The sequence below is a fragment of the Anolis carolinensis genome, chromosome 1, assembly GCF_035594765.1.
Source record: "Anolis carolinensis isolate JA03-04 chromosome 1, rAnoCar3.1.pri, whole genome shotgun sequence".
NCBI classification, from domain to species: domain Eukaryota; kingdom Metazoa; phylum Chordata; class Lepidosauria; order Squamata; family Dactyloidae; genus Anolis; species Anolis carolinensis.
The window spans coordinates 313460909-313487797 of NC_085841.1; the positions used below are offsets into that span (position 1 = coordinate 313460909).

The 26889-nt window shown below is 42.1% G+C and overlaps 1 protein-coding gene across 1 annotated transcript in view; it reads left to right on the plus strand.

Moving 5' to 3' along the window:
• The window catches only part of rhov (ras homolog family member V), a 35187-nt gene extending 8693 nt beyond the window's left edge, over positions 1-26494 (plus strand). The window contains exons 2-3 of the mRNA XM_003224787.4: positions 23729-23787; positions 25030-26494. Of these exons, the coding sequence (XP_003224835.2) occupies positions 23729-23787; positions 25030-25470 (500 nt within the window). The 3' untranslated portion in view covers positions 25471-26494. The remainder of the gene's footprint in view (positions 1-23728; positions 23788-25029) is intronic.
• The last annotated feature ends 395 nt before the right edge of the window (positions 26495-26889 follow it).

The window sequence follows — 26889 nt, forward strand, 5'->3', positions numbered from 1 at the left end:
GCCAGGTTGCAGCAGAGGTATGGGGCCAGCACAGAGATTGAAGCATCTCTTATGGACAAGCTCCAAAGGTTCCCAGCTTTGAAACTCAAAGACTTCAAACTCTTGTGGGACCTCAGCGATCTCCTTACGGAATTAGAGTCGGCCAAGGAGAATCCAGAACTGCCCGGTTTGAAGTGCCTCGATCAGCACCTGTCCCAGAGGCAGATCTTGACCAAGCTGCCCTTCACTTTGCAAGAACGCTGGGGACAGGAGGTCTTCAACTACAAGGAGGCCCACTCCCAGGCATACCCTCCATTTTCTCATTTGGTCCAGTTCATCACCAGGGCGGCCAGAGAAAGGAATGATCCGCAGACGGGCCTCCCCACCTTATACCAAGGGACCCAGCCAGAGAAGGCACCTAAAGTGGAGAAAAAACCATCCAGAGAGGCCAAAAGACCGGTTAGTGTTAAGGCTGTTGAAACTCAGCACAGGGCCAACGAATCCAAGTCAGAGGTGAAGGAGGTGCTCTGCCCCATTCACCAAAAGCCTCACAGTTTGGCCAACTGCCGGGAATTTGGCAAGAAGCCTTATAAAGAAAGACAACAGATTGTACAGAAGCTGGGCATATGTTTTAGGTGCTGTGGAGCAACTCCTCACTTTGCATCCAACTGCAAAGAGGACGTCAAATGCGCAAGGTGTAACAGCCTTAAGCATTGCACCGCGATGCACAACTCTGACGCTGTCTCCCGCGCCAAAGGGGACACGTCTTCCAAAGAAGGGTCATCTACTGAAGCCACCAACATGCAGACCGCGTCACGGATGCAGGAGGATGCTCCATCGGTCGCCTGTACTGAACTATGCTCTGACGTGCACCAGTTCAGAGTCTGCCATCCCATCTGCCTAGCAGATGTATATCCAGCCAGAAGACCTTGGCTTAAAAAGAGACTTTACGTGGCTTTGGATTCACAAAGCGACGCCTCCCTGGCGACTCCAGAGTTTTTCCAACTGTTTGACATAAAAACCCAGACGGTCGACTACACCATGTCCACCTGTGTAGGGAAGAAGAAGTTGCAGGGTCGCATAGCATCCGGCTTTGTTGTCTCCTCTTGTGACCAGAAGAGACTGTTCGAGTTACCAGACCTCATTGAGTGTTCCTCTATTCCCCGGAACAAAAGGCAGATTGTCACCAGAGAAGTCGTGGAAGCCCATCCTCACTTGCGAAGGCTGAAGAACGCCTTACCTGCTTTCCGTCCAGATGTGGACATTGCCCTTCTGCTTGGTGCGGACTGTCCGAAATTGTTCTATGTGAACGACCAAGTTAAGGGACCTCCAGGGGCGCCCATTGCTCAGCTGCTACCACTAGGCTGGACAGTTACAGGCCCAGTGTGCATAAATAGGATGCACCCTCCATCGTCGGTGGGCACTCGTCAAGCGCATGTGCTTCAAGGTAGTCGCCCCACACTAATGCATAGCTGTTTGAGTCATATCTCGGTCTATTGTCAGGGGATAACACCAGAGTATTCTTCCATCTTTGAAGTCTCCGAAAGGGATGAAACTACAGCGCTTTCCAAAGATGAACAGAGGTTTTTAGAGATCATGAACTCTCAAGTTTCCCGGAGTCCCGAGGGAAATTGGATAGCCCCTCTGCCTTTTAAAGCAGAAAAACCCACTTTGCCAAACAACAGGCATGTGGCAGAAAATAGACTCTGGTCACTGAAGAAGAAGATGCAGAAAGACCCCAAGGTAAAGGAGCAAATCGTTGGCTTTATGGAAGACATGTTCCAAAGTAACTACGCCGAGGTCTCTGATCAAAGTGAGGTCAATGAAGAAAACTGGTTCCTGCCTTTCCATAAAGTCACGCATCCCCAAAAGCCTAACAAGGTCCGAATTGTATTCGATGCCAGTGCCGCATGCCAAGGCATTTCTCTTAATAATGTTTTGCTAAAGGGACCAGATCTTTTAAACAGTTTGCTCGGAGTCATCTTGAGATTTAGAGAGAAAGAGTTTGCTGTTATTGCAGACATCCACAAGATGTTTTACGCCTTTTTAGTTCGTCCTGATCATCGCAGGTACCTCAAGTTTTTGTGGTACGCGGACACTCAAAATTTGTGTGACGTTCGGGTTTTTCAGATGCGCGTACATGTCTTTGGAAATACCCCGTCTCCAGCCGTTGCAAACTACTGCCTCAAAAGAACCGCAGATGAGTTTGGGCACCAGTTCAGTCCAGAAGTCGCCAGCATAGTTAACCACAACTTCTACGTGGATGATCTTCTGGTTTCGTTCGACTCCGTTCATCAAGCCATCCAAATAGTGCATGAGCTGCAGGCTTTGTTAAAAGGTGCCAACATTCGCCTGCACAAACTATTATCCAACAGCAGACAAATCTTGCAAGCCTTTCCTTCTGAAGACTTAGCGGAAAGCAATGTTCATGAGCTATTCAAAGGGTTAAGCTCCCAGTCTAGTTTAGGACTTCTCTGGGATGTAAAATCGGACCATCTTTCGTTAAGAGCATCTAAATTTCAGTTTGTGAACACTAAGAGACAGATGCTTTCCGCCATCAATGGGATATTTGATCCCTTAGGCATAGCTGCTCCTGTCCTGATCACTGCTAAGCTTCTGTTCAGACAGGTGATCCAAGAAAAAATAGGATGGGATCAAGAGCTGTCTCAATCAATGAAAACAGCTTGGTCAAACTGGACTGCCCAAGCTGAAGGCCTGGAAACCATCGCAGTTCCCAGACAATTTGTGCCCTGCAAGGTAATGATAGAACCCACCACAGAACTTCACATCTTCTGTGACGCATCTGAGCGAGCTATAGCAGCTGTGGCATACATGCGACAAAAGGACAGAGATTTTTGTCACGCAGGATTCATCATGGCAAAGGCTAAAATAGCTCCTATGGGAACTTCAATACCCCGGCTGGAATTGTGTGCAGCAGTTCTTGCTGTCCAGCTCTGGCGCATCATCCAGCAAGAGATAGGAGACTTGTTTCAAGATGTCCATTTCCACACGGACAGTACAGTTGTGCTTGGTTACATCAACAACACAACCAAAAGATTCAAGGTGTATGTGGCTAATAGAATCAACAACATTCTAACCAGTTCTACGCCTAGCCAGTGGCACCACGTCGCCACCAGCAACAACCCAGCTGACATCGCTTCCAGAGGAGCTTCAACTCAACGAGTGTTAAGTTCAAGTTGGCTGACAGGCCCCAGATGCTTGACCGAAGTCAATTTTCCATCAGCCTTTTCTCCCACCGATAATACAGAATTGCCCGAGTCCGTTCCAGAGGTGAAAGTTTGCAAGATGACCACAGAAATCAAGATGGGCCAAAGATCTTGCCTGGAACCACACCGTTTTGAATGTTTTTCGGAGTGGCACAGTCTTCTTAGAGCAGTAGCTAGGCTTATACATCGTTTAGCTTGCAAAGATAGTGAGCCTTTACAGGTCCAGGATATGATAAAGGCTAAGAGCGTCATATTCAAGTCAGTACAGAGATCTGCTTTCAAGCAGGAAATAGCTAGGCTAGAGCAAGGGCTCAACATCCCTAATCAAAGTCTTCTAAATGAGTTAAACCCATTTCTAGACAAGGAGGGTATTTTGAGAGTTGGAGGAAGGTTAGCCAAAGCTAAACTCAAGGCGTGCATAAAAAACCCCATCATCATACCCCCTAATAGTCACACTGCATTGCTGCTCGTTCGGCATCACCATGAAAGGATCCATCATCAGGGTAGAACTCTAACTGAGGCAGCCCTTAGAAATGAAGGTCTGTGGGTAGTTAATGCCAAAAGGTTGGTCAACAGTTGTATTTTCAAATGTGTTAAATGCAGGCGCCTTAGGCGAAACTGTCAAAGTCAGTTGATGGCAGAACTACCTCAGGATAGGACTTTGACAGACCCACCCTTTTCCCATGTGGGAATCGATGTGTTTGGTCCTTGGGAGGTTGTCACTAGGAAAACCAGGGGTGGTGTTGTAAATAACAAGAGGTGGGCAGTTTTGTTTACTTGTTTAGTAATACGAGCTGTCCATATAGAAGTCATAGAAGGGATGGACACTTCATCATTTTTAAACGCATTAAAAAGGTTCATAGCCCTCAGAGGGCCAATTAAGTCAATTCGGTCGGACTGTGGCACCAATTTTGTAGGTGCGACCAAAGAACTCAATTGTGTGTCTAGGTTTGGGAGAGACCCAAAGGTTCAGAACTTTACGAATACTGAACAAATTATGTGGACTTTCAATGTTCCTCACGCCTCCCATATGGGTGGTGTTTGGGAGAGGATGATTGGTATTAGTCGCAAAATCCTTAATGCCATGCTTTTGAGTCATAGGTCATTGACGCATGATGTTTTGGTGACACTTATGGCGGAAGTTACCGCAATCATCAACAACCGGCCGCTGGTTCCCCTTACCAGTGACCCTGAGAACTTACAACCACTGACTCCTGCACTTATTTTGACACAAAAGGTGCCAGGATGGAAGGACATCATGTTGCCAGTTCCGGACGGAACTCACCGTGCCCTGTGGAAACAGGTGCAGTCCTTGGCCAACCACTTTTGGAAAAGGTGGAAAGCTGAGTACTTAAGCCAGCTTCAAGCTAGAAGAATCTGGCAAAGCCCACAGGACAACATTGAGGTTAACAACGTTGTGTTGTTAAAGGACAAAGACTTGCCCCGCCATGCGTGGCCCATGGGCATTGTATTAAAGACCTTTCCTTGCCCGGACGGTAAGGTCAGGAAAGTTCAATTAAAGACTTGCAACAGAGGCAAAGTGTCCATTTTGGACAGACCAATTAGTGACCTCGTGTTGCTTATTGGAGATGTTTAAAGTTCTAGTGTTTGTATTGTTGTGTATACAAAGGTGTTTGTATGTTTTTGATTGGTAAATTCCCATATCCTGGGAATTTAGCGGGGAGTGTTCCGTCCCCCAGGACGATGGTTTGCCTTACCTATTGGTCGTTTGTTTGTTTTCCCTCCTTTACATTTTGTTTGAGCCTCTGGCTGCAAAAGCCTAGGAAAAATGGCTTGGAATCTGCAAGAGCTGGCTGCAGTTTTCTTTGCAGTGATTGGTCAAAGAATGCAACATCTTAGGACCGCCCTTTTTACCAGGGTCTAGTCTCCATTTTGGAGCTTCATTCTGGCTATAGTCTTCCAACGTGCTGGAGCTGTGCAAGGCTAACTGGGACAAATCATCCTCAAAACCAGGCCAATCTAAGCCTATCCAAATTAGATAAGTATTGAATTATATTGATCTGGAATAAGAAATCTAGTTAGAGGAGCAGAGTTATTCCATCGCTTCTAGAACTAATCTTTGCTGTAAAGATAGGGAAGGAAAGAGTTTCTCCTTCTAATATAGGCAGCGTGATTAGGGTATAGTGGTTTTATAATCACCTTTGCCTTCTGGAACCAGGGATAATTCTGTGACTAAAACCTATAGAAATTTGTTTCATTTTCTGCAACTTTAAGATCTGTGCCAGGTTTACAACCTTGTATGAATAAACATCCTTTTTTGAAGTTATCCAGACTCAGTCGTTCAATATCTATAGGATAGCTTATAGGGATTTGCAGTTCGCCCGGATAAAGGACAGCACGTTTCAGTTTTATAGTTTTTTACTGTCCGGCGGACGGCACACAGGGCAATTGATTGCATGTCTATAGTCTACTCCAAAGGAAGCCCAGTAGAAATGAGTGGGGCAAGTGTGTAAAGGATTATTGAAGTTATAGTTACAGCTGCAATAGAATAAGCGTTCATGAAGAAACCTGGCCACAAACTTGGGAATTTTGCCCATTTGTCGTGATCAGCCAGTGTAGTGTAGTAGTTTGAGATTTGGACTACAAGCTGAGACCAGGGTTTGAGTCCTCACTCAACCATGGAAATGTACTGAGTGATCTTAGGCATGTCACACTCTTTCATTCTCAGAGGGAGGTGAAGGCAAGACCTCTCTGACCAAATGTTGCCAAGAAAATCCTGAGTCCATCTACAATGCAGAAATAATACTTTGATGCCACTAGCTACCATAGGTCAATGCTTTGGAATCATGGGAGTTATTGTTTAACAGGGTCTTGAACCTCCTCCGTCAAGGAGTGTTGGTGCTTCATCAAACCACAAACTCCAGAATCCCATAGCACTGAGCCAAGTCAATTGAAATGGTGTCAAACTGCGTTAATTCTACAGTGTAGATCCTCCCTTTAGGCTTGCCTTAGAGTTACCAGAAAATAAGAATGACTTGAAGGCACACAACAACAACAACAACAACAACAAGTGACTATTTTGAAAGAAAACTAAAACATAACATCAGATAATATTGTTGTGGGGAGCTCTGGCATGGGCTGGTCCAGGAGGTCACAAAGAATCAGAAGCGACTGAATGAATAAACAAAGACAATATTGTTGTGGTGGCTATTTAAAATTAGATCAGTGGTTTCTAAGAATGCCTAAACCACCTTCTCTGCCATTATGATCTCCTGCTGCTCTTCAAAGGCGATTAGTCAAAAAGTTCCCACTTTATAATGATTTTTGTCAACTTGAATGTAAAAAGGAAGATACAGAGGACTCAGCATGAGATCCAGGTGTGATGGCTTTCCCCCCAGTATTGCCTGTGAATTGCTTCAGGGCAAAGTGATTACCTTGGGAAGGGGGCAGGATTTAGTGAGTCTCTAATTAGGATGGTGATCCTGAAAGGTTGTTGGAGAAGGAGGCCTTTGGGGGAAAAATAGCATTTGCTATTTCTGGTTCCCTGAAAAAGTTATTTGTTCCCAAACTAAGTAGGATTTTAAACATATTTGGGCAGTTCCGAAATTGTACCAGATGTCATGATGGAACAATGAAGAGAATGTCAGAGAAAGGTTTCTGACGCAGAAGGCTTTTGCTTTCAGCATCTTTATAATGTCACAGGATTCTCTTCATACCTGTGACCAACTAATACAAAAACTCTTCAAAATTGCAATCCTGTGCATTCTGACTTGAGGATTGATGACTGTGGGATTTACTTTTGGAAAAGTGCAGAAATGGAAAGGGTCTTTGGGAAGAGGGGCTTGAGAAAGGAATGGCTGCAATATTCTATATACATGCTACACGTTGAAAGCTTGTTTCTAATGGAGGAGAGATACTATTAAACAAACTAATTGGCATCATTTAAGTGGGCTCTCTCTACTCTTTCCTTACTTGAAAGACACAGCAATACAGGAAAAGAGAATTGAGAGGAGAAAATAAAACAATACATTTTAAACGTCAGTGGTGAGAGGTTCCTCCACCTATTGTTGGGTGTAGGCAAAACCCAACTTAATGCTCTTCTCAAGAGAGCTGGCAGTGGTTCTGAATTTGTCTTCTCCTTTGTACATTTTCTCACATTTTCTTTCAGAAGCCTCCAAAAGCTGTCCTCTTATCTGTTTTGGGACTACTGGTATGTTCTTCTGAAATACATGGATCAATTTATCTGGCACAGTTTATCTGGAATTATCCTGCACAGGCAGCATTTGCAAGAGTATTAGGAGTTTGTTGGAATGGCCCTTTTGATCTCTTCTGGTTCTGTGATTCCATACACACATTTAATCATGATTAGGCAAAAGAAATGATGTACTAGCAGAGAAACAGAACTTTAAATCTGCAGATCCCTCAATTTGTATCTGGCCTCTGCCATGTCCTCACTAGTTGGTGCTTTTTCATTCTCAGCCCACTTTTCATCTGTCACATGAGGTAAATGTTATAATATTGTCCTGCTTTACAGCATCGTTGTTTTATGGATTACAAAAGGTTGTACTTTAAAAGGTTTGAATAGCAGGAGAAGAACCTCTGGCCCTCCAGATTTTCCCAAATTGCCTTGGTGTAGCCAGGATAATGGGAGATAGTGTCCACTGGCACCTGGAGTTCCACCCATTCCAGGTCCCTGTTCTAGAGCATTTAGTGTGCTAAATGTCATTGGAATTCATTTTTGATACATGTAAGGCCAAGGTGTTGGCAAGCTGCCCTTTATTGTTCCAAGTTGTCTCCCCTAGGAGAAGAAACAGTCACATGCAAAGAAGGTCTGAAAAATATAGTTTCTTAAAGCTGGAGCAAATGATGGGGAACAGGGGCTCCAATTTAATCTTATAGGGATCACATCATTGTAGGCTACTTTGTGGGGTAACATATTTTAAAGTTTTTTTCTGCTGTTTTTTCATACTCATTGAACGTTGCCCACAAAATTCAATGAAGGATGTTATATAAATGTTTCAGAATCAGTCAATTCTGAGTTTGGCATTCTGTTGAGCTGTGAGGTTTTCCTTACTTTAGAAACACACCTAAGAAAGTGGGTCTACCATTTGGCAGAGTGCAGCAGCTATCTCAGGCAATAGATGGTAGGTAGATTTTCCAGTTCAGGACTATCCCAGGTCCTAGATTCCAGGGCCCAAACTCTGAAAGACCTAGGGCAGTAGTTCTCAAGCTGTAGGTACAGTAGAGTCTCACTTATCCAACACTCACTTATCCAACGTTCTGGATTATCCAATGCATTTTTGTAGTCAATGTTTTCAATACATATTTTGGTGCTAAATTCGTAAATACAGTAATTACTACATAGCATTACTGCGTATTGAACTACTTTTTCTGTCAAATTTGTTGTATAACATGATGTTTTGGTGCTTAATTTGTAAAATCATAACCTAATTTGATGTCTAATAGGCTTTTCCTTAATCCCTCCTTATTATCCAACATATTCGCTTATCCAACGTTCTGCCGGCCCATTTATGTTGGATAAGTGAGACTCTACTGTACCCAGGTGTTTTGGCCTACAACTCCCAGAAATCCCAGCCAGTTTACCAGCTGTTAAGATTTCTGGGAGTTGAAGGCCAAAACATCTGGGGACCTACAGGTTGAGAATCACTGACCTAGGGTATTGTGATATCACAGGAGCCAGGCCTTGGTGATGTCATCAAGCATGACCCATTAATCACAATTGCTCATAGTCTGCCATTCAAACCTAGAGCAACATGTAGGAGCAAATGAAGAAAATAAATGTGCACAGTGTGTTGTCAACAGCTTTCATGGCTGGAATCGCTGGGTTGCTGCGAGTTTTCCGGGTTGTATGGCCATGTTCCAGAAGCATTTTCTCCTGACATGTACACACTTTTGAACCACTTATCTGAGATTCCTTGCTTAAGATCTGAGAACGCTAACAGTGGGTGATGTGCACAGGGCAGTGCGGGCACAGTTCTGTACTTGTGCCTTGCAGGTTGCCTTCTCTTTACCTCCTAAACTAATCTGATGACCTCAAATGTGTTGAAAGACGTTGCGTCAAAGTATGACTCAATGTCCAGTCTAGGCAGTTTTCTCAGGGAGGGGACAAATCCTGTCCTTTGCCTTTCAGTCAGAAAAACATCAATGGCTGTCCCTGAGCCCAGGTTTTCAAGGTTGTCTTGATTTGCTTCTCTCCAACACCCACAACTGATGGCTCATCTTTTTGAGACTAGACAAGGCCTTATTCGGACCACCAATCATTGTATGCTGTGATTTTCCTTATCTGAATAGACATAGCAGCAATAGCTTAATAGCTCTTTCTACCCTACAGAATTTGAAAATGCTTGTTGTTCCATCTTCCTGGAACAATCCTTGGAATCTCCTACTTAAAGCTTTGTGTTTGTTTTCCATACTACTCCAAGGACTCAGGCCAGGATACAATGTGCCTTATCTCATTTTCCCCCTTTCTTCTCTCAAAAGCAACCCTGGTAAATGTTGACTTACCTAAGGCCACCCACTGAGGTTTCGTGGCTAAGCAGCCATTTGATCTTTGGTTTTCATCTACACACCCAATGCTATTTAGTATGTCATCAATGCCTCCCTAAAATTGGAACATACTACAAGCAGAGTCTCTTAAGGATGCTAACACTGTTTCTGCTCCTGCTAGACCCAACTGAATGAAAACAGAAAACTCTTGAAATTATCTTTTGATTCCTGAACAACAAGAGAGGCCTAAGCTACACGCTCAAACTGGAGTAGCTCTAAGCCTCTGTCACTTTTTCGTGTCTAAGACCTCCTTGGAGTTTCCTCTCCCACAAATGAAATTGCATTTGCTTTCTACTATCCATACATCCTTTTCTTAAGATTGCACTCCAAATAATATGGATTTTTCACAGCACTTTTGACGGGCAACTTCAGTGGTTCTTCTAGGACAGGCATGGGCAAACATCAGCCCTCCAGGTGTTTTGGACTTGAATTCCCAGAAATCCCAGCCATCTTACCAGCTGTTAGGAATGATGGGAGTTGAAGTCCAAAACACCTGGAGGGCCGAATTTGCCCATGCCTGTTCTAGGATGACCATATTGCCTGCATTATAGAGGACACGAAGAAACCCAGTAGCACCTTTGAGAGTAACAGAGATGAAGACATTTCTAGCATAAGCTTTCCTGGATTTGGTCCACTCTTTGAAATACGTGGAGTGGAATCTCTATGAACAGACACACACAGCTGGAAACAAAATATTTTACAGAGGATAGTCTTCCGTTTGTGGGTCTGTGCGGTCCAAATTTGGTTTAAGACAGAGAACCAATAAAAAGGATAACAAAGGCCTTGAGTTTGCCCATCAACAGTTATCACTTGGATTCAGCAAGCAAGCATGTTGCTTGGTCTCACTATAGATGTATTTTATTTAAATTCTAATGTGACTTTCAGGTTCTGAACATCATTTTCAGGTTGGCAAAAAATGTCAGCAGTGCTGCTTGTTGAACTCAAGAAGGACCACAAAATGTCCCTGTGATCATCACAGCATGCCCCTTTGTTGAACGATATCCCAGAATACTAGTATACTTGTAGAGTATGCAAACAAACATGATAGTCTATGCACAAAAGAACATGTAATGACCAAATATTATGTATACCCAATACGAAGCTCAATACAGTGCCATAAGAATACAATAAAAAGGGAGCAAATGCTCTCCAATAGCAAATATCTCAATTGAATATAGTCCCAAAGTCTCAAAGTCTATAAGCTTCAGGGGTCCAAGTCCACTAAGTACTCTTTATAAACCTTTGACTGAACCTTTAGAACTACTCACTGTTGGAATTCCTATAAGCAGAGTCATTTCTTGTGAAGCCATCAGGCACTATATATGAGTCAATAGTTGCTGATCACATTATCTCCTGAAGAAGGGGAATTTCCCCCCGAAACAGGGTACAAAAAATACCCGGGCACCCCTGTAGTAGCAGCAGCACTAACCTTGCATTGACAACTGGACCTCTCTACTCCTTGTGTGACCTATCATTTCTTCACTTTTACTTCTTTTGGAAGAATTCATTGTCAAACTTTTGTGCCATTAAATCATTAAACATAAAATATTAAAATGCATTAAAAGGTAGACAGCCATTCCAAAAGTCCCAGTCGTATCATCCTCAGCAACCTGTCTTTCTTCAGCCAATAAATGCCTTATGGCAGAGGTGCTTTTTAAAGGCTTACAACAGAAGGGTCAGAATTTACAGGAAGATCTGTCTCTTTCTCTTTCTCTTTCTCTCTCTTTCTCTTTCTCATTTTCTTTCTCTTTCTCTCTTTCTTTGGAATGGGAGTTCTTGGATGGCAGAGTAACCTGAAATTCAATGGATGCATTCATAGGACAAGATAAATCATGATTTCTGTGAACCATGATTTGTTGGTTAAGTCATGAATTGTATATTTTCTTCTTTATGATTTGTTTGTTGCTCACCTCTTTAGTCAGTCTCCGTTTCAGATAATGTGCCACAGCTCCAAGTCTAGAAACCTTGGCAGGCTATGGTTCAAATAAACCAGACAATAACAAACCATAGGTTCAGGTTTGTAGCTGGCCAACAGCTGCTTGTTAGGAAAAACAGGCTCACTCAGAATAACAAGTCAGATTTCAACAAATTGTGCCATGGCTTGTCATGAGGTCCAGGGTCTGTTTTCTCCACAAAAGGCAAGTTATAAATGAATTAAACCAATGGAGTCTGAATTTTATTTGGGTGTGTTTTGATCAGATAGAAACATGCTAATTCAGGGTGTATCTATACCACACATTATTGTTCTATTGATTTCATAACTCTTTCATTGTTATCCTAAGGAATCAGATTTGTAGCCTGATGAGACTCATTTGCTAGCGAACAATATACTCCCCTAAACTACTTCCAAAATTGCACAGAGAAAAGAGGAATTGGGAATTGCTGTTGTTTTGTTGTCTGATTTATGGTGACCATCTTCCAGGGTTTTACTTTACTTTTCTCCTTTTCCTTTCTTTTTGCAAGATTTATTCAGAGAAGGCTTGCCATTGCCCTCCTTTAAGTCAGACCGAGATTTAATTTGACCAAGGTCAGCCAACAGATTTCTGTGGCTGAGTGGAGATTCCAGTCCTAGTCTTCTAGACTGCTAGTCAAAGACTCAAACCACTGCACTATGTTAGCTGTCCTGATCAATGATTAAAGCAGTTTAATGTTGTAGTGTAGACAGGCCCCTGCAGTTTGGAGGGATAGATTATAGTTCCTTACCTACCCTTGCAAACTGCAAATCTCAGGATAGATTAATGACAATTTAAAGTAGCAAGGAATTAACAGGACTGCATAGAACACACATCCTGGTGGAGTTTATGTCCATCATGGAAGAAAGCTATCACAAATGGCAAGGCATCAGAGTACGATAATTGGAATATTGTGGTATTTTGTATAGCACTGGGAAACAAATGTAAAGTACTTCCCATGGGTTTATGCTGAGATCAGAGCTACTGATATATCTGATTGCAAGAGAGTTTTGCTCTTGGGGTCAGTATTATGCATAAATATTGACCGTCACCTACCAAACTATCTTGTTTAGCCTGTTATACTGAAACTCTTGCAGAGTTTACAAGAGAGGCCAACACAAGGTTGAGACAAGACATGCAGAATTGATGATGAGAGTGAAAACAAACTTCCGCATACTAGAGTATTACAGATTATTGGATGGTCCTATACACATAACTCTAATGAGCTTCCCTTGGCCATGCTACTTAGGAAATATTTGGTCGTTCAGAAAAAGACCCTTTCCAAACCCAGTTATTTCAGGAATGCTCCTCTCCTTTGCAACTGTGATTCTTTATTTGATGCCAAACCTTTTGTCTACCAATTTAACATCTTTTCCTGTCTGCTTCCATGCTTTTTTCAGCTGCAGTTCATTAAGTAAGGACAGGAACATTAGCAAATATTAGGTGGTTTTTACTTCTGCAGGATGGAGGGCTTAAATAGTTGTGGGATAAACCTATCATAAGGTTTTCTTAAATCTGACCTTATAACATTAGCTTTAAAGCGCTGACTCCCGCTTTCAAGCATGTGGCTGCCTCCTGCAGAATTTTGGGGCTTGTAGTTTAGGGAAGCCACAGATCTTTCTGTGGGAGAGGTGAGACATCTTGGTATCTGGTTTACAACATAGACCAGCCCTATTATTAGGCAGTAGTTGGCTGGTATCACTAGGCAGGAGGAGGGGTTCGTTTCTAGTAGTAATCCCATCTAATAGCATTGTCAACTGCCCAGCCTTTCTCTTGGAGGCATGCTTGGTGGAGACACATGAGAGAACTTTTGTAATGGCCACTCCCTATTCAATTTCCAGACCCTCACTGCTGTCCTTTTACTATTTTATCCATGTTGGGGTTTGCTTGCTCTGTGCTCTTAACTGGACAACTGTAGTTCTTTTTGTTACTGCTGTTATGTGTCTTCGAGTAATCTCTGACTTATGGCAACCCTACAAGAAGATTTTCTTATTAAGATTTATTCAAAGAACTTTTTTATTCCCCTTCATCTAAACCCCAAGTGTTTTGTCCTACAACTCCCAGAAATTCCAGCCAGTTTACCAGCTGTTAGGATTTCTGCGAGTTAAAGGCTAAAACATCTGGGGACCCACAGGTTGAGAACTACCACGCTAAGGCTTAGATCTGGTCTAGCACTCAGACCACCTTGTTGTTGTTGATGATGATACTGATGGTAATGTATGCCTTCAAGTCATTTCTGACTTACCATGGAGGTTTCTTGGCAAGATTTGTTCAGAGTGGAGTTGCCTTTGCCTTCCTCTGAGGCTGAAAGTGTGTAGTTTGCCCAAGATCTCATAGACTTGTATTAAAACTGCAGTAGGAACATAATGGTCTAAATCTTCATCTCACTACGTTTGCTTTTCTTTCTCCCAGGTTCTAGAAGATCTCCAAAGACCTTTTTGTGATTAAAAGATGCATTCATTTTTAATTTGATGTATACAGCATTTCCACAGCCCCTAAAATCCATTTTTCTGCTGGTCCACATACTGTATTTCAACATGGAGTTCAACTGTAATACTTCAGAAAATATATTTCTCCCTCTTGGGTTGTTAGACCATAGAGCTAAATCTTCATCCTCCGCACTCTTTGTATGCTACATCAGGTCTAGAATAGGCCTAAAATGCAAACACAAAAACAGAAGTAGATTGATGTCCACTTCCACTTTTTATATTTAAGGTTTAAAAGGAATGAGAGCTTTAAGGACCCCCCAAAAAATCTACTATCCCTGCATTTCGGGATGATTTTGTTTTGTGAAAGGGACTAATCTTGGAGCTGCCGTAGCCTGCCCCTTGTACTAGATCAGTGGTTCCCAACCATCAGGACTTCAGCTCCCAGAGTTCTTGACTGTTGGCCAAATAGGTTAGGGATTCTGGGAGCTGAAGTCTTAAACACCTGGAGAACTGAAGGTTGGAAACCACTGGTCTAGATTATCCCTGCACTGCTACTTATATTGTACTGTAGAATATGATACCATTGACTTTATTATGTTTTATAGTGTTTGGCAATCGAAATTGAAATCCTGCATCATTAAATGTCACTGTGATGATGGAGTTCTGTAGTCATTGTTACGTCTGACAATATAATCCCCCCTCCAAAAAAACACCACAGGGAAGCACAAATCCTTGATTCTAAAACTACACGTTTTACAAACACACCCTCTTTGTCTTAAGAGAAGGGGCTATATCTAGCGCTCATTCTTCAGAATGTTTGTAGAATTGTGCAATGGATTTTCTAACATCTTAAATAACAAAGTGAATTGAGCTGATTAGATCAATTTGTGCCAGTTCAAGATTGAATCAAACTGACTTAGTTTAGTTCTGGAATAAGAACCAGCGTATTGTTGTGGTTTAAAACACTGTACTGACTCTGAAGAACAGGATTCAAATCCTCTCTTGGCCTTGGAAATCCACTAGGTGTCTTTAGGCAAGTCACGCTCTCTCAGCCTCAGCGGAAGGCAAAAGCAACCCCCCTTTGAACAGATTTTTCCAAGAAAACTGAGATAGGCTCACCTTAAGCTGCAAAAACACAACAGCAGGAATTCTAGAAAGGAACTGCGCCATCTGAAGTGATTCAAACAGATGTCGATGTTAAAAATAAGTGTGAAAAGTCAGACACTCTACCACATGACTATATAAGGGAAAATCTAAGGTGATGTGGAGTGGAGGATTAGGAGGAGCTTTGAACTTTCCTCATTGACAAGCCCTGTTGTGCAATCTGGGAGAAGAATCTCACCATTGCTCTCCAATCACAGTGAAGCACCAAGGGGTAGTAGCACTTTTCAATTCCTCACAAATGGGATCAGGGAGATTTGTGAGTGGCAATTTAGGAATTCATTTTCTGGTAAAACATCCTCCTCCTCCTCCTTCTCCCCTCCCATTTCCTTCTGCTATGTCATGAATCTTACCAAGTTGACAAGTGAGAGATTTTGTGAAGTCATGGAAGTCATTTATAGTCCTCTCTTCTGAGATCTGAACCCCTCTCAAGGTGGTCCCAGGCATTACTTTCTTTTTTGTTGTGATGCCTAAAAGACCAACTCTGATGACAATCAACAACTATCCACCACTGACTACTGCTATATTAAAACAGATAATGAAAAGGCCATAGTCAGTGGTGGACAGTTGTTGATTGTCATCAGAGTTGGCCTTTTAGGCATCACCACAGAAAAGACACAAATATTATCTGGGGCCACCTTGAGAGGAGTTCATATCCCAGGATTGCTTTTTGCATCCATGGTGGGCAGGATTCCATTGCCAGGGCATTCAAGCACCAATAGCCTGTGCAACCACCTGAAGGGAACTGTTTTGTTCAGATAGAGAAGCCTCAACAGTAAGGAGAAAACCTCTAGGATACCCTGGGGTTTAGACAAGTGACTCTGATCAAAATGGGATGAGAGAATAAGGGACCATGAAAGGGAGGTTTCAACTAATGCCAGCCCAGACTCCTAACTGCCTTAAAGGGGAATCAAGGTGATTTGTCAGAAGGTATATCACTGATATATTTGCTGGGAAATCATCCTCTTGTCACTGTCCAACTTCCTCAAGTTGAGTCATTGAATTTTACCAGCTAGTCTGGTGGTAGAAGCAAAGTATCACCTTCTTGGAGAAATAGAATGGGGTAGTGCTTTGAGCATTGGACTAAGACTCCAGAGAACAGGCTTTGAATCTCTGCTTGGCCATGGAAACCCATTGTGTGACCTTGGGCAAGTCTCACGCTCTCCACCTCAGAGGAAGGCAAAGGCAAAACCACTCTGAACACATCTTGTCAAGAAAAAAAAACTTCTTGGGTTCATCTTAGGGTCAGAAATGACTTGAAGGCACACAAGAACAACAACCTTTTTTCATGTCATTTTATTATCATACACCTATCAAATCCTAAAACTTTTTAAGAGGCTTAGCAGACTGATACTTTTGTGGACAATGCCAGGACAAAAGCAGCAAGACTTGCCAAGACTCAGCAGTCAAGTCCTTTTCAAAATCGTTGTGTTTTTTGTTTTTAGACAAGCACCAGACTTTACCTGTGTCTCACATGAAAACCCTGGGGTTATTTTTGTAAAACAGCATTTTTAGGTGGGATTCATAGAAGCTTCCAGAGACACAGCATACTGCCTATGATCATGCTGCATCTGCAAGCTGGGCATACATAAGAAAAGATGCTAAATGCTTATTGACACATGAGAGAGCTTTCCTGGATTTTATATCTGTCAAAAGTCATGACCAGCGAGATAATGTGCATGTTAGGTGTAGTCCCATCCCACTCAATATCCCTTTGGGGGTGGATGTGGGAATATGAAGCCTATGAGGTGTTGCAATGAAACTTGTGAACATGTGAGTCTTATAGACTGGGTGAATGAAGCTTGCAAGCATCTGAACTGAACCAATATTTTTAGGTTACAACCAGTGTTATTCATAAATCCACACAGTAGTTGCTCACACAGGGCTAAATAATGAATTCTGTGCTGAAACAAGAACAATGCTCCTCTTAAACCAGTGAGAAATTATTGTTTTCAGATGTGGTAAATACCCAGCCTAAATGTTCCATTACTTTACTATGATGGTGGGCGCTAACCTGGCATTGATGTTAATAACTTTGATTCATAGAATCATAGAATCATAGAATAGTAGAGTTGGAAGAGACCTCATGGACCATCAAGTCCAACCCCCTGCCAAGAAACAGGAAATCGCATTCAAAGCACCCCCGACAGATGGCCATCCAGCCTCTGCTTAAAAGCCTCCAAGGAAGGAGCCTCCACCACAGCCCGGGGGAGAGAGTTCCACTGTTGAACAGCCCTCACAGTGAGGAAGTTCTTCCTGATGTTCAGGTGGAATCTCCTTTCCTGTAGTTTGAAGCCATTGTTCCGTGTCCTAGTCTGCAGGGCAGCAGAAAACAAGCTTGCTCTCTCCTCCCTATGACTTCCCCTCACGTATTTGTACATGGCTATCATGTCTCCTCTTAGCCTTCTCTTCTGCAGGCTAAACATGCCAAGCTCTTTAAGCCGCTCCTCATAGGGCTTGTTCTCCAGACCCTTGATCATTTTAGTTGCCCTCCTCTGGACGCTTTCCAGCTTGTCAACATCTCCCTTCAACTGTGGTGCCCAGAATTGGACACAGTATTCCAGGTGTGGTCTGACCAAGGCAGAATAGAGGGGGAGCATGACTTCCCTGGATCTAGACGCTATACCCCTATTGATGCAGGCCAGAATCCTGTTGGCTTTTTTAGCTGCTGCATCACATTGTTGGCTCATGTTTAACTTGTTGTCCACGAGGACTCCAAGGTCTTTTTCGCACACACTGCTGTCAAGCCAGGCGTCCCCCATTCTGTATCTTTGATTTCCATTTTTTCTGCAGAAATGAAGTATCTTGCATTTGTCCCTGTTGAACTTTATTTTGTTAGTTTCGGCCCATCTCTCTAGTCTGTCAAGATCGTTTTGAATGCTGCTCCTGTCTTCTGGAGTGTTAGCTATCCCTCCCAGTTTTGTGTCATCTGCAAACTTGATGATCGTGCCTTCTAACCCCTTGTCTAAGTCGTTAATAAAGATGTTGAACAGAACCGGGCCCAGGACGGAGCCCTGCGGCACTCCACTTGTCACTTCTTTCCATGATGAAGATGACACATTGGTGAGCACCCTTTGGGTTCGTTCGCTTAGCCAATTGCAGATCCACCTAACCGTAGTTTTGTCTAGCCCACATTTTACTAGTTTGTTTGCCAGAAGGTCGTGGGGGACTTTGTCGAAGGCCTTACTGAAATCCAGGTAGGCTACATCCACAGCATTCCCTGTATCGACCCAACTCGTAACTATCGAAAAAAGAGATCAGATTAGTCTGGCATGACTTGTTTTTGGTAAATCCGTGTTGACTATTAGCAATGACCGCATTTGTTTCTAAGTGTTCGCAGACCACTTCCTTGATGATCTTTTCCAGAATCTTGCCTGGTATCGATGTGAGGCTGACCGGACGGTAATTGTTTGGGTCGTTCTTTTTTCCCTTCTTGAAGATAGGGACCACATTCGCCCTCCTCCAATCTGCTGGGACTTCTCCCGTTCTCCAAGAACTCTCGAAGATAATTGCTAGTGGTTCTGAAATAACTTCCGCTAATTCCTTCAATACTCTTGGATGTAGCTGATCTGGCCCTGGGGACTTGAATTTGTTTAGAGAGGCCAGGTGTTCCTGGACAACTTGTTTCCCTATTTGGGGTTGGATTTCCCCCAATCCTTCGTCCATTCCATGTTGCTGAGGTTGAAGATGGCTTTCTTTTTGTGAGAAGACCGAGGCAAAGAAGGCATTGAGCAGTTCTGCCTTTTCCCTGTCCCCTGTCGCCATCACCCCATCTTCTTGCAGAGGCCCTATCGCCTCCTTTTTCTTCCTTTTTCTACCAACGTAAGCAAAAAAGCCTTTTTTCTTGTTTTTTATGTCCCTGGCAAGCCTGAGCTCATTTTGTGCTTTAGCCTTGCGAACCTTTTCCCTACAGGTGTTGGCTATACGTTTGAATTCTTCTTTGGTGATTTCTCCCCTTTTCCACTTCTTGTGCATGTCACTTTTGAGCTTTAGCTCAGTTAGAAGTTCTTTGGACATCCATTCTGGCTTCTTTGCACTTGTCTTATTTTTCTTCTTTGTTGGCACTGTTTGCATTTGCGCCTTGAGTATTTCACTTTTGAAAAACTCCCATCCATCCTTAACTCCCTTGTTTTTTAATATTGGCGTCCATGGAATGCCGCTCAGTAATTCCTTCATTTTTTGGAAGTCAGCTCTCTTAAAGTCGAGAATGCGTGTTTGACTTGTCTTAGTTTCAGCATTCCTTTGTATTGCAAACTCCAGGAGCACATGGTCACTTGCCCCTAAGGATCCAACCACTTCAACTGTATTGATCAGGTCTTCCACATTTGTTAAGATTAGATCAAGAGTTGCTGATCCTCTTGTTGCCTCTTCTACCTTCTGGACCATAAAATTGTCTGCAAGGCAAGTGAGGAATTTGTTGGACTTTGTACTCTTGGCTGAGTTTGTTTTCCAGCAGATATCGGAATAATTCGTAGCAGTAGCAGCAACACAAGAAAAGGAAATCTCAAATGGCACTTTTTACATGGCATCTGCACGATCACAAAAATTCACAAGTAATAAAAATACAACTACAGTTTGAACATCCCTTCTGTGGAAATCCCAAATGCTCCAGAATCCAAAATTATCCACATGGGTCGCTGAGATAGTGAGACCTTTGCTTTCTGATGGTTCAGTGTACTCAAACTTTCTTTCATGCACAAAATTATTTAAATTATTGTGTATAACATTACCTTCAGGCTATATGTATAATTTGTATATGAAACATAAATGAATTTCATGTTTTAGACTTGGGGCCCCATTTCTAAGATATCTCATTTTAAATATACAAATATATATGTATTTTAAATCCAAAACACATCTGGTACCAAGCATTTTGGATAAGGGATACATAAACTGTTTCTTCTCTCCCTTGCAAACAAAACATGTATTCAGTTTCCCTTATATAAGGCAGTAGGAGCCCATAATTATCCAGCCATTTATTCTTTCAGGTTCCCAGACAAAACAGGCTAGTTTCCCCAGTTGTCATGAACACATTATTATTTTTAAAGACTGACCATCCAAACACCACCAGTTCTTATTGTATAGTCAGGATGTTTTTCTGTTGTCAATGGAGAAAGGCTTTAGGCTGAAATTTGATGAGGGAAAGCTTTGTCTGATTTTACTGTATGGTCCTGAGGAAGCAAGTGTTATTTCACCCCATAATTTGAAGGGCTACACATTCTGAAACCAGTTGTTTTGTCGTGCTTCTTAGTCATCTGCTAATGACATAAACCTTGGAAAATATTAGTACTCTCTCACTGCAAAATAAAAGACGGTCACACACCCAGTTGAATAAAGGATACAGTGGTAATATCACTAGTTGGTGTTAAGTACCAGCTGTTGTTACCTTTAGGACAGGATGTTTTCTTTCCTTATTACACATGCATGCTAATTATGCATCTTCTCTCAATTACTATTTAATCACCCACCCTCTCTTTCTGCTTGCTGTCTTCTCTCTTCAATAGCCCCAATTTCCATGAATCTTTAGGAGACCGAATTACTCATGTCTTCACTCTACTCGCCCTAAGAAAGTGGGGGGTTTGATTGCTTTGACTGCTTTCATCCTCTCCTAGTTCTTTCTGTCCCTCCCATTGATACTCAGCTAGATCCATCCCACCAGCACCCACCACTGCAGGGGATTGTTGTTTCTCCGGCCTGAGAAGATCTAAGGGGCATTAGTCAGTGGAGAGGAGATTTCAGCTGAAAATTAAGCAGGAAACTGGAAATAGAACCAGTGGTTCGGTTAGTTCAGATATGGGCAGACTTCAGTCCTCCAAGTGTTTTGGACTTCAACAGCTGTTAGGAATTGTTGGAGTTGAAGTCCAAAACACCTGGACAACTAGCCCATTCCTGGATTAGTTGGTTGTATTTCTCATCTGTATTCTGAAAGTAATTTTCCAAGTTCTGGTTCACATAAAAGAACTTTTTTGCTTTCAAGCTCTAATAGTGATAGAGTTTGGTGCAGGGTTATAAATCATGCAGTTCTCCAGATTTTGTTGGACTGCAATCCCTATCCAGCTCTACCCAGCACAGCCACTGGTGAGTAATGTTGGGCATTTCAATTAATCACATTTCAATTAACCACATGATTCCCACAATTGGTTTACATTAGTGGAAGAATACCAGCATACTGTGAAAAATATGATCCAGATTTGAAACCTGCCAAGGGAGGATATTTAAAATTGCATCTCAAGCTGTTGGTTGAGGTGTTTTACTATGCCAGCTTTCCTTCCGATTAGTCATGAGGCAATAACACTATTGTACATATAACACATCATCCATCACATAGTTTTAGTATTGGCAGTAAATAGGTCTGGATATTTAGAGAACTCTCTGTATGCATCTTCAAGTCAACTTATGGTGACCCCATTAATTTCATAGGGTTTTCTTCGGCAAGGTTTTGCCAAGTCCATCCTCTGAAACATAGCCTGCAACATGGAAGAAAGGTGGTCTCCCATTCAATTACTAACTTGGGTGGACTGCTTAGCATCCAAGTGCCCTCAGAGTATTTGGGCCTTTCACAAATGAGACAGCAAAGGAAGGGAATCACTTAAAATAAGTCATCTTTCAGCTTTTTAAAGGCACTTTTGCCTAGGAGATAGTGAATAACAGCCATATAGGCTGTAATAATTGATAACAGTGTATTCACATGCAATGTTCACAGACATACACTAGGAAATCACAGCCAGTTCTGCCTTACTCAGTATTATATAACACAGTTCATAAGAGCAATTAGAATATGTGATCGTCTGTGAGGAATGTTTTCATTATTTCCATCCAGGTAGAAATGCTGGTATGTGTTAAATTGGCATAATTTATTCCTTTTGTGCTTTGAGTTTTCACTTTAAATTATCTTATTGTGTAGATCGAGTGTGTTTCTATTATTTTTAGTTTTTTTATAGTGCCTGACTAACTTTAGGAATTTAAATACTGTAAGTGTGTGTGTCTGTTTGTTTGTTTGCATGCATGCATGCCTCCATGTGTCAATGCACTTAAATGCATACGTGCATGTATGCAATCATAGGGAAGAATCCATTGAGTAATTAACTGTTTACTCCTGTCTAAATATTTGGAGAGATGAATGTTCTTCAGCATTTCACTCTCATAGCTAAAAAATCTCAATCTGAATCATTTCTTTTTCTTCTTTTCTTTTCTTAAGAGTTAATAATTTGACCAAGGGGGTGGGGGGGGAGAATGCATTAACGTAGCTACGTAGCTGAAGCTAAAGGGAATTGTCATGTGCACATGGGTCTTTCTTAGGAGGCCATTCTTCCTCCTGATGTGATTCCTGTGAATAATGAACTTGCACTCATAAATGAACTGTTCATTAGATATCTGAGAGCCTTAATTTGGTCTTTAATATATGCTAAAGCATAAGTGGGAGTCTGAAAAGGTCACATTTTGGACTACAAATAGAATTTGTATTGTTGAAGGCTTTCACGGCTGGAATCACTGGGGTGTTATGTGGTTTTCAGACTGGCCATGTTCTAGCAGCCCGTATCTGTGGCTGACAACTTCCAAGGGTCTAGAATGAGTGTATTCCCCAAAAGTAAGGACCTGGAAAAGATAATCAATGGGTTTCTTATGATGGAAATGGAAATTTTGCTATGTTGATTATATTGCCTGTGCTGTTTATTTGTTGATGAGATGAATGGTCAAACATAAGTATTGGCTCACAGTAGCTGAAAGCTGTTGGCACATGTGAATGGCGTGAGTTTATATGAGCTTTGGATTGAGTTTTGGAATGCTAATGTGTCCAGATTTCCTGAGCCAGAATGGCCTAGTAGCCATGCCAACTGTGAATTGCCAGCCAAAAGACAACTTCAAGTTTAGCCTTTGAATGTAGTTTTTATTGCCCTCTGAAGTCATTCTAATGCAGTGGTTCCCAACCTGTGGATCCCCAGATGTTTTGGGCTTCCCACTCCCAGAAATCCTAACAACTGGTAAACTGGCTGGATTTCTGGGCGTTGTAAGCCAAAACACCTGGGGACCCACAGGTTGAAAACCACTGTTCTAATGTATCTCCTTCTCCAAGCATTCTTGCTTTCAATTAGAAAAGGGATTGTGCTATTTTGTGCCATTCCTTACATACAAAACGGTCACCGGGATATCAAGGTGGTTGTTGTGTAGATTCAAGTAATTTGTGACTTATGGCAAAATTAAGGCAAACCTAGCATGGTGTTTTCTTGGCAAGATTAGTTCAGACAGGTATTGCTTTTGCCTTCCTCCGAAGCTGAGAGTTTGACAAGCCCAAAGTTATCCACTGGCTTCCCATGGTTGAGCAGAAATTTGAACCCTGTTCTCCAGAGTTGTAGTCCAGTGTTCAGACTACTGCACCACATTGGCTCTGATATAAAAGCAGTGAACAGGAATACATCAGGCAATGACTCATCTCTTTCCTTTCTATTTCCAGTTCAGGTCTTAGTCGATGGTGCTCCCGTCCGTATCCAGTTGTGGGACACAGCAGGACAGGTAAGGTCCAGAGTCTTCCGCTTTTGTTCTAATAAGGTGACAAGAAGAATGTTAAGAATTGGAATGGAATATTACTGGCATTAGAACAACAATAATAAACAATCATGCCTGGCATATTTCAAGCACAAACATCAGCTCCATAATCTAAGTCAGGTCTTACAAGGCAAGTGAGTAATATCTTGATCATCATGACAGAGTTCAGAAGAGTTGCTTTTAGAATGGCAACCTCCAAAATCTCCAGTCAGTGTAACTGTTCTTACTGAGATTAATAGTGAAAGTTACAGCCTGGGAAAAAGGACTGTCTGAAGCTCAGACTATGGTGAATTCATGCTTCCAGTAACATTTGAACTGGGCTATAAAGCAACTGAAATGAACTTCAGCTTTTACAGCCAGGGTCCTAAAAAAGCAAGATACCTCTGTTTAGAGGTACAAATCTTTCTTGGGAAGACATGTGTTTATTTGCCTTTTTAATATTTCCAAACATGTAGAAGCAGTCCCCAAGGTCCAAACATCTGGCTTACATATGACTTACAGTTAAGAATGTGAATGAGACAACAGGGCTCACCCTCGGAAGGGAAATTCACCCCTGAAAGAGTTATCATGGGGAAAAGGTGTCCTCACTGAAGTTTCTCACCAATTCTTGTTTCCACGAAAGCCTAATTTTTTCAAAATCCAATTATCAAAGAGACAGAAAGAGAGGTGAAATCTTCTGAACAGGGGCACAGACAACAACAACCAAAAAACACACAATTGGAGTGTTAACCCTTCTCTATGTTACTCAAAGAATAAGTGTGTGTGTGTGTGTGTGTCACTTGGAGATATATATATGACTGGAGTTACACTTTAAAAATATACCTGTTCCGATTTACATACTCATTCAACTTAAGAACAAAACTATAGGACCTGCCTTGTTCATTAGAATACAAAAATAGGTTAAAGGGCAGCTTTCAAATATCTATTGAAAGAACTGGTTTGCTTTATTTGCTCATGTGGTTGTGTGTTTAGTGGGCTCTAAATGTCATCTTTTCCATTACATCTTACTGCCCTATACCTACTGAGACCCCTTTTTATTTACACTTGGGACAGTTCAAGTCTTTGTCTCTAAAATTGAGAAAGACTGGCCTCTCCTGCTTTTAGAGTTCTGTGGAAAGGTGAATGAAGCTATCTTTTACATGATCTCACACATTAGCTAGATACCTATCCTGAACTCCACTCACTGTGTTTTTTCCTTTTCTTGTACAGGAAGATTTCGACTGCTTGCGCTCCCTCTGTTATCCAGACACTGATGTCTTCCTGGTCTGCTTCAGCGTTGTCAACCCCACATCCTTCCAGAACATTATAGAAAAATGGATTCCTGAAATTCGAACTCACAATCCCCAGACCCCAGTGGTGCTGGTTGGGACACAGGCTGACTTAAGGGATGACGTCAATGTGCTGATCAGCCTGGATCGCTACCATGTAAAGCCTGTGCCACGAACTCAGGCAGAAGGCCTGGCTGAAAAGATCCGGGCTGAGACTTATGTCGAGTGCTCTGCCCTGACTCAAAAGAACTTGAAGGAGGTTTTTGACACAGCAATTGTCAGTGCTGTGGAGCACAAGGCCCAGCAGGAAAAGAAGATGACCGCCAAGGGAATCAAGACCCTCTCCAAATGCCGATGGAAGAAATTCTTCTGCTTTGTCTGAATCTGGTTTGGCCTGGAAGCCAAGCATGGACTTATGGACTTCACCACTTGTCTCTCAGAGGTGAAGTGATTGACTAACAACTCCAACAAGGAGATTATTGTAGGTCCAGGTGACTTGGGGTATCAGCTCATACTGTGTTAAAGTAGGACTTGCCTGGAAGATAGCAAGTAGACTTGTGTAGCACTGAGTCATTTTAACCAACTGGGATGGTTTGTTCAGGGCTAAAGACATTTTGCTGCCTGAGGCAGAAAAGACAGTGCTGTTCCCACTCAACATATAGAATCTAATTGGTCTAGCAGCTGAATTATCAGTAGGAGATCTTCCCCATCAGGCCTGAGAACCAGAGACAAGTTTAAGGGGTACAATGCTGATCAACCTCCAGGAGAAACAGTGAAAGATTCCTGCTGCTCCCAAAGCTGCCACCTGAGATGAGAACCAGACTAGTTGCTTCAACTGTAGTAGTTTAAGATTATTATTTTAGATACTCGGGGCAGCTTGGTCATTTTCAAGACACAGTTAAGGGTAGATTAGACAGAGTTTCCCACAGCAACTAGAATGCAAAAGTAAAATATGATGGAGTAATCTTAAAAGGGGAGAAGCTTTCAGTGAATTATTAGAAAGTAGGATGAAAGTAGAGAGGAAAGGAGAGTGAGAGAAAGAGAAAATTTGGAAATATTTGGGATGACTGCTTCCACAGTCATGCTAGCTGAGGGATTCTGGGAGATGTCATCTGGGGAAAAATCTTTACCAAGGTCTGAAGTGGAAAAAAAATCCAAACAAGAAGGAAGGAGAGTTTAAAGAGGTTAAAAGAGAGGAAAAGAGCAATGTTGGGAGGGATTGGTAATAGTTATGGTTTTTATGGAATGCTGGCAGGCAATTTTTAATTACTAGAAATGCTTAATGTCCTAATCAGTTGATTGTTACCCATATCTCATATTCAAATGAAGGAAGCTGACTTGGAATTAAGTAAATACAATTGTCATGGAAATAAATTGTTTTATGTGATATATAAAACACACAGAAAGACTGCCTTTATCCCTGCTTGAGTGCCATGTATCCAGGAACAGAAGATTTGTGTACTACAACCATTAGGTAAATATCACAAAAAAGCACAGGTCCCACACATGGATCAAGATGGAGCACTAACTCTTAATTCAAGCTGAAGCCTTCTATAATTTTTCATTCTGTGCTAACTACAGGGGAAGGAACAGCATTGTTTTAAAAGTGCATATACCGTATTACTCTATTTTTGTGTCTTGTGTTACAACTTTATTCCAAAACATGCAAATAAGACAAGAAGAGAATGCTGGGCCACATGCACAAGATCCCATTCCAAACTTTTAGCATAGGGATTAATGTGAAAGTTTGAATCAGTGAGACTTAGCTAGTCAGGTTCCAGGTATTGTCGGACTTCAGGTT